The sequence below is a fragment of the Sinocyclocheilus rhinocerous genome, unplaced genomic scaffold (genome assembly GCF_001515625.1).
Source record: "Sinocyclocheilus rhinocerous isolate Xijiao unplaced genomic scaffold, SAMN03320098_v1.1 scaffold1334, whole genome shotgun sequence".
Taxonomy (NCBI): Eukaryota; Metazoa; Chordata; class Actinopteri; order Cypriniformes; family Cyprinidae; genus Sinocyclocheilus; species Sinocyclocheilus rhinocerous.
The window spans coordinates 117455-126525 of NW_015626864.1; the positions used below are offsets into that span (position 1 = coordinate 117455).

The following is a 9071-nucleotide window of genomic DNA, read 5'->3' on the forward strand; positions in this document are numbered from 1 at the left end:
TGAGGTCATCTGTTTTTCTTTTTTCTGTTATTTTGCTTTTGCAGAATAGAAAAAAAACAGCAGTATCAAGAGCCACTACATTATTAAAGGGGTCATATGATGTTGCTAAAAATAACATTATTTTGTGTATTTGGTGTAATGAAATGCGTTTATGCGGTTTAATAAAAGTTACGCCTTCTTTCTTTGCGTGAACATTTGGGCGGTGTTATGCAAATCTTCCCACATGGTGACATAGACATGTGGGGGGGCGTGTTTAAACAAGCCGTTTTAGGGGGGCGTGGACAAGTCTTAACTTTTATAAAGAATATCTCTTTGGATTTGAGGGGTGGCTCTGAAAACCTGCTTGATCTGGCAGCAAACTTGGTTTAGGCTTAATTTTTTCCCCCAATAGAGTAAATTATAAATTAAAGCTTTAAAATGCTAACTGTTTCTGTTTTTTGTGTTTATTCAAAACGTTTTAACATCTCAGTTAACTGCTTTTTCTGAGCACCTCGATAGAGGAGGCAGGACTATCAGGTTCACATTTGCATGTGTAAGCAAGCGGTCATCCATTCCAAACACAAACAATGGGGACGTCGTTAAAGAAACCATTTGTCCAAGCGAAAAAACACTTAAAACCGGTCGTTTGTCGCGTTGTTTCGACCAGAACCTCGTCTCTCTCTCTCTCTCTCTCTCTCTCTTTCTCAGCAGTGACTCTGCTCAAGGCTGCCGATCTGTCCTTGACCAGGTGGCAGCAGACATGGGGCTCTGCTCTTTAACACATCAGATCGACGCTTTAAACATCCTCAATGAACTGCAAGCTCACGCGACGACCAGTAATAGAGATGGCGAGGGTCAGTGTTCAGGTGCTTTACCGGCCGGCAAAGAAGCCGTTCGTCCGGGCGATCTGACGAAGGAGCCCCGCAGACTGAAGACGATCACGGAGAGAGCGCGAGAGAGCTGCCTCACGCGACTGCTCGAGATTCTCACGCGCCTCATTTCTATAGAGGAAGACTTTATTAAAGACGCGTCTTACGGAATGAGATTGCTTAAACGTAAGGTAAGTTGTTTTTGATAGCTTTTGTGCGGTAACGTCTCAGTTGTGAAATTATCACGTTTATTACCCTATGTTGGATTTGTACTGTATATAATAGCATTTTAGTCTAATAGGAAAAGCGATTTAAACTATCGAATAACGCAAATGTAAGTATGGGAATTAGATGTCAAATGAAAAAAAAAAAAATATATATATTATTTATTTATTTTTTAGTTGTGTTTTAATATTATATACAAATGCACAAGATTTTATACATTAGAAAATTAATAAAAAATAATTTCAATGTAATATAAATTATTAAACTGAGTACATTAATTAATTTATAATTAATGTGTCATTTGTGTTTAATTTTTATGTATCTATTTTTTATATATATATATATATAGCTTCAAAGTAGCCACTCTTTTGTCTAGATACCAGCTCTGCAGGTGCGTCCTGGGATGCTTTGTAAACAATAGGAACATAACTCTTTTGTGTTGTCTGCTTTTTCCTAACCAGTTTGATTTAACCATTCATATCTATAACCATATATCAATATATACGCACACAAAATAATAATTTATTAAAATAAATATTTAGTGAAGTGTCCCCAAACATTTGTCCGGTTCTGTATGTGGATGCTAAACTCATTTGCCCTTGTTTGCGTGTGATTTTATTTATGAGCTCTGTTTTAATTAAAAGAAGATCAAAGTTGGCACAGCACAGCTCCAAAATTATAAAAATATTTGTTCTCACCACAGGTGACGTTTTGAGCCTAAAAGCTCTTCATCAGTCTTATGAAGAGCTTTTAGGTTCGAAACGTCACCTGTGTTGAGAACATTAATAAATATTTTTTTATTAATGTGCAGTGCCAACTTTGATCTTTCTTTATGCAACTCTGTGGTTGAACACCCGCATTGAGCTTCTGGCCTGTTGGATGTGCGCACTTGAAACTCTTTTTTTAATTAGCCATATTTGTGTAATCTCTTTTCAGGACAGTGTTGACCTGAAGAACATATGCCTGAGAATGGCTATTGCAGAAAGTGGTTCTCACTCAGACAGAGACTTGAGGGAACTTCGGGACTGTCTTCGACTTATTGTGGGTAACCTACTCGCATATGTGCTAGTGTGTTGAGAACATTAATAAATATTTTTATACTTTTGGAGCTGTGCAGTGCCAACTTTGATCTTTCTTTATGCAACTCTGTGGTTGAACACCCGGATTGAGCTTCTGGCCTGTTGGATGTGCGCACTTGAAACTCTTTTTTTAATTAGCCATATTTGTGTAATCTCTTTTCAGGACAGTGTTGACCTGAAGAACATATGCCTGAGAATGGCTATTGCAGAAAGTGGTTCTCACTCAGACAGAGACTTGAGGGAACTTCGGGACTGTCTTCGACTTATTGTGGGTAACCTACTCGCATATGTGCTAGAGGAAAACAATCCCTCATCCACTGAAACAACTCACAAACTGAGGGAGCTTTCTAACTCCTTCCCTGATATCTGAAGATTAGTAGATTTCACTTTGTGAATTCTAAGGAACTACCTCAGAGGAGATAAAGCAGATCTAAATAAGGAGACACTACTCTTTTCTAAGGAAACATAAAAAGCCATGAACTATCTGTGAATCATCTATAATTTTTGATAATTGTGATGATGCTTCACATTCTGGTTGAAGGTGTTGATCTTCACGAGAAGTGTTTTGCCATATTGTCAGTACTCAAGCCTAAGAACAACATTCTCTCGACATACCAGTATCATGCGTCTGTGCTCAGCTGACTACAGGTAAAACAAGTCTAATAGCTGATGGTGGTGAATTCACTCTCAGCTCAGCGGGTGGGATGGCTGTCACACCTCAGGATGGGCTGGTGTGGCCGTCTGTCACCTGCTAAAAAGAAAGTGTTAAGGAGTGAATTGGGTGGGGGAGGGTGTGTGAAAATATGCATTTGTATATGTGAATTCCAGTGTTATGACATCAGAGTGTAACTATGTTCCAAATAAAATCATTTTCAGTGTTACAACAAACACACTTAGTCCTGAATATCTGATTATGAATTCAAGGTTTGAGCATTCCGAAATCAATATAGGCTTTTGCTGTGTGTGCAAATGTAGCATGTGTAGAATCCTCTCTTGTCACTAGATGGTGCACAAAACCAGCTTTTTACTAATATAAACATCTCATGCTCCAGTTTCTGAAGATAATTCAAGTGTTTTTGGATGTCTAATGTGAATGAACAGGGATGCTCTGGCCCAAAAAGTATTAGAGAATTTCATATCAGACAAAATAGCAAAGTAGAACAAAATATAAATTCAAGTGGTATTTATTTTAAAGAAACATGAAAAATGCTAAATGTTCATAACAAGAGAGTTGTTTTAAATTATGAAATATACGGATTAGACTAAAAGTAACCGATGCTTTGTGGTCTAGAACAGTAATTTAAGACGGTTAAGAAGAACTTAAATTATAAGCAATCTTGTATTATTTGTTACAGAAGAACTATTTTATCTAATGTACATTTAAAAATGACAAGCTGGTAAACCTAAATCTAGGACAGGGTTTATTAAGGACTTATTTTAAGTATTTAAATGAATAAATTATTCTAAATTTAAATTAAACCTAAAGCACAAACTCAAGATGTAATCTTAGATTACATTTTTTTTTCTACCTTTGGTAGTAATTATTGTTTTTACTGAATACTATAGTTTTACTATAGTTTTATCAATTAGCAGAAATACAAGAAATATGTTATATTGTGTTGGACAAAAGGGGGAATTCATTCAAAAAGTTCAAAAAGAAACTCATTTAGGATGAATAGACTTTCGGAGATTGTCTATATCAAGTCTGATCAGTAGAGGACGCCATGCACACATTTTATGTGCTCTGTGACTTCACAAAACCACTCAGACAGACACAAAATCACTCAGTTTGGAGAATCCATTAGATGGCATCTGATTCACATCTTAAATTGGCTTATGTGTGAAGCTGCTAAGAATCCTTTACTTGTGAGTATTAACACAAGTAAACGTTTTTCAGATTTAAGATTTACCATCCAACAGAGGAAGTGTTGATGACCACTTAAAACAGCTGAGTCAGTTAAAACTTCTCATTTTACCTTGTAATATCCTTAAATGTTAGAAACCCCTTGGTGAGGTTTTCTACTAGTTTTTAAAGATTTTCTCAAGTGGTTAACAATTTGAATAAATAAACAGCTTTTAAGATACTACTGCAAACTAGTTACTTATCAAAAGTATTTAATCTCTTATTTTCCCTCCAAAACTTCGCATGTAAGATGCATATTTTGTAAGTACACCTTTATTCTTTTTTGAGGCCCATCACAAACATTCTGAGCAGTGTGTTTGATATTTTGTGTCCTAAGGCTGGTCCCTTATGACGTTGTTGTTTGCTGTTGTTTAGCATCTACTTCCACAAGACCGACTGAACTCAGCAACCCCAGGCTCGTGGAGGTCTGGGTTGAACCACTGTGGGCTCGTGACAGGCCAATGAGAAGCCAGCGCTGCGGCTGCAGACAGTGGGGATGGCTGGGGTATTATGTCACTTCCTGGGACATGGCGAGAGCAGACCCAGACAGATGAGTAAAAGGATGAGTGTTGTATGAGAAGAAGACCAGAGGAGAAGGCCAGGCATTGTTGGGGGTCCGTGTCTTTGTCTTAAAAAAAAACAAAAACAATGTGGGCAAAGAGAGGCATTGTTGACATTTAATTCTTGTGTCTTAAATGTATTTCTCCTGACTTGTGCTTGATTGTCTTGTTTTGATTTTTCCACATCAACAAAGACTGAAAATTCAGCTTGAAATATATTCAAATGGAAAACCGTTAAATTGTAATATTTCAGAATATAACGGTTTTACTGTATTTTTGATCTCACACACACACACACACACACACACGTATATATATATATATATATATATATATGTGTGTGTGTGTGTGTATATGTGTGTGTGTATATATATCAACAATGAAAAAGTGTCATTACTGAAATTAATACACTTTAATTTTTTTTAAACTTACCTATTTAAACTTTTGTTTAAAATCTACGTTATATGTTTATATTCACTAGCAGCTACACTGCAGGGGAAAAAAAGGTACAAAAGCTTTCACTGGGGCAGTACCTTTTCAAAAGGTACACTTCTGTAACTTATTTGTCCCTAAGGGGTGTATATTATTACCTAAATGGTCCAATTTTGTACTTTTTGTACTGGCCATGGCAGCTTTTTTGACTTTTTCTATCAGTGTATAACAAATATATGATATTGGAATTTTAGTTCACAAATTTTTCATCATTTATAAATTATCCAATTTTAGGACATAGGTGTTTGAAACCAGCATACAAAACCATTGGACATTATGGTTTAATCTGTGATTTAAAGCCTTACATTTAGCAAGATACAGCCATTGTGACAGTTCCATCTGTGAAACTTGCCCTGGTCTTCATCATCTTAAATTCTTTCGCCCTTCGTTTTCTCATGGACTGTCATACAGCAGACATGATGTGTATATTCCTGTGGGGTCATGTTGTTCCCTCATCTTTTTCTTTCTATTCATCTCTCCCCTCTTTATTTTTCATCTGATGCAGAGCCAGATGAGGACTCTGGGGTGGTTGTGAGAGCGGGGGGACTGACTGGAAGTGTGTGTGTGTGTGTGTGAGAGTGAGTGAAACCTCACCCTGCGAGTGGGTGGTGGATGATGACCCCTTACTCTCCAGCACTGTGTGGTGTCCTCGGCCCCTAGATGTCTGTCTCCGGGGCTCAATCTCACGCTGAATAGAACCTCCACTGTGTTTCACTGCGGGGCTTTCCCGCACATTTCACTCTCTATGTATGATTCATTATCCAATCAGAGGGAGGGTGACGCATCCGTGAGTGATCTTATCAAACCCGGGTGCCCACGTTCAGCCTTCCTGATGCTCCCTCTACTAAAGAAACAGAATTAATAGTTATTTTTAGTTCTGAGAATCTTAAAATAGGCTCTGAAGGGTGTGGTGGGACCTCACGATCACGGCCTGCAGCTGAAATGAAATGGGCTTGAATGAAGTCACGAGAATCTTCGTGACTTGTATGTTTCGTGGTTTTGAGATTTGTGATGTTTTTGCAGTGAATTTTTTTTTTTTAAAAGGGAGTGATGTCTCTCTTGTATTTAATACTTACATAACTTTGAATCTTCGATTTCAATCGTAGATATTTATTGTACTATTAATACTTTATTATCAGTCAGTAATTGTACAATGTCTTTAAGCTAAATCCGACATTGCTTGATGTTTTCATAGAAGCTGAATAGGAGAGATTAGAAGCCGGTTTTGAGGGTTACGCATTCCTAAAGGTTCTTGAGTGTTTTTTTGCAGTTGTGTCAGCTACAAAGAACCCTCTTGCTATCAACAACCATTTTTGTATAATATATACATTGACCTCCAATTCCAAATTTTCTGCTGTGAGATCTATAAGATGTTATGTAAATTCTAATAGATCATATGTCATTATAGTAAAATTATTTAAAATTAACAAATTTATATGTATACTGTAAAGTTTGGATGTTTGTGTGTAACCCTGTTATATAAAAAATAATAAAACATTCCATTAACTCTTAAGAATTAATGTCATTTGGACACTTTCTACATCATGGCAGAGAGACAAATCATTTATCTTGCCCCTTTTTTCAGTTTTTACTCAAATTGTGACTATTTAACCCTGTTATGCAAGAAAAAAACAACCTAACAAATATATTCTACCAAAGTATGTAAAGTCCTTACTGAGTGATTTAGACCAAATTTGAAAACTATTCTGGTTTGAGTTGACTGTATGGTTCATAAATTATATTTCTGTTTCTGGGTTCTTTAAAGCACCAGAGTATAGATGGTTAGAACTATATAATAAAAAGGTCTTTGTGTGTAAGTTAAAAAGGTTCTCTTTTGACGTCAGACTTTTTTTTTTTCTTCGAAAGAATATAATGTTGTGGATTTAAGTCTTGCCTTCAATTCAAAGCACATTTGTTTTTCTCTCTGAAATTTGTGTGATAGTAATGTTCCCATTACTATGGGCTCGTTTCCCATCAGAATGGCCTCTGACTCTTGCGTGAGTAAGTCAGTCATTATGAGAAAACAGGAAACTGATGGCCATTATTGTGCTTGGACTCACGAAGGGTCATCACAACGCTTCTTTAATTGTTTTATTGAGGGATTTGTGGCTTCAGAACTTTTTTGTTGTTGTTTTAAGGAACAGTTAAAAATTGACTAAAGTCTAAATCCTGAGTTTTCAATAGGCCTATATATATAGAGAGAGAGAGAGAGAGAACTTAAATTCTCACGACATATGTTCTAACTATTAACTATTATAACTTTCTAAGTAATGATTCTATAATGTTAGTTAATGTTCTTAGTGAAAGTTATTATAAAATGTTACTGATAAAATGTGCCTTTTTTATACTGGGGGTCCCTGAATTGGCTGAGTCTGAGTGGGAGGTAAAGATTCAAAGCTCCTGGTTTTAAATATGAGCCCATTTTTGAAATTTAAACTGAATTAAATTTTGAGGTTAATAGCTTTTTGAATGGATATTCTGAACTCTGAACTCTGATCTCTGTTTTTTTCCAATTGGGATTAGGATGAAATCGGGTCTAAACTGCAGCCGTAAACTGCTTTCAGAGTTATTTGCCCCTGACTTGACTCCATCTGTGCACGGTCACACATTAACAACAGTTTTTCTTGTCTGTGTGTGCGCGTGTGTGATTGGTTTCATATTTGCATTATAAAAGCAGTGCACTAAAAATGCAAAACGAGTGACACACTCATAGTCGCACAATTGAGATTCATTATCAGCGTGAGTCAAGCGTAGGGAAGAACCCCTTTCTCTGCTTGAGAATATGATGTAATGCAGTGCTGAGGTCATTCTGTGGTTGCCATGGCATCACCTTGGGAATGTGAATTTGAGGTATCAAACCAAGCTTTCAATCAGTATCTCATAAGTCAATTAACCTTCACCGAATCTCTTTATTTCTTATTGTTCACGAGTCTTGCATTCAATTGAGCCTTCAAAACTGGTTTCATCATCAATATACCTCATTCTGGTTACAAGATGTATCACTGTCTGACTAATCTGATCACAATCCAGAGGCTGTGACTGTAAACTCTTGTTTTGAACCACAGACTAAATTTGAGCTCAGCACCTGTGAAGGGTTTGAAAAGTTTCCCGGGTTCTAATAGAAGGGGAAAAAAATAAAGAAAAGGTTGAGATAATTTTGCATGGGTTTTTGTTTGCAGAATCCCTATCACTCTTAGAAGAAATTAAGGTTCTGAAAGGGAGTTTTTAGCAGTGATGCCATACAAGAACCATTTTTGGTTTTCCAAAGAACCTTTCAGTGATCAGTCCTTAAAGAACCATTTTCTGTAGTGTGAAGAACATTTTCAAAATTAAAAGAACCTTTTTCCACTATGTTAAAGGTTTTCAAGCAACCATAGATGCCAATACACTCTCAGAAAAAAGGTACAAAAGCTGTCATTTGGGTGGCACCTTTGTACCTTATTTACCCCTAAAGAGTGCATATTAGAAACTTAAAAGTACATATTACCACCTAACGTGTATATATTAGTACCTAAATTGTACATTATAGTTACCTTTTGAAAAGGTACCGGCCCAGTGACAACTTTTTTTAAATTTTTTTTTTTTTGAGAGAGAGAAGGAAAGGAACCTTTATTTTTAAGTGTATGATCTTCATTGGCAGTGTGAGCAAGTGATTCAAGGCGTGTTGGAACACCAATCTTATAAATGTAAAGTTTATCATATGCCGTTAAAAGTTCTGCTTTTACAACCATGACTTATTTTTCCACCTCTCTCGACCATTGCAGTGTAAAGAAAGCAAATCAGGTTACAGCAATCCTCTTTTTGGATTATTTTCTTAGGGTTTGGCCGTTATAACTCAAATCACTCCCTGCCTGTCTCACACACACACACACACACACACACCACACACCCGCAGGCTCAACAAATGTTCGAAGATAATTTATCTCACAGTTTATATTGCGTAGACCAGCACTCAGGTGACTGC

General features: G+C 36.5%; 1 protein-coding gene across 1 annotated transcript; it reads left to right on the forward strand.

Annotated features, from left to right (window-relative positions):
- Nucleotides 1-670: 670 nt before the first annotated feature.
- dleu7 (deleted in lymphocytic leukemia 7) lies at nt 671-2874 on the forward strand. The gene is made up of 2 exons (XM_016525380.1): nt 671-1039; nt 2316-2874. Exons 1-2 carry the CDS (start codon nt 740-742, stop codon nt 2520-2522), a joined length of 507 nt encoding a protein of 168 aa, XP_016380866.1. The 5' UTR covers nt 671-739; the 3' UTR covers nt 2523-2874.
- Nucleotides 2875-9071: the final 6197 nt, after the last annotated feature.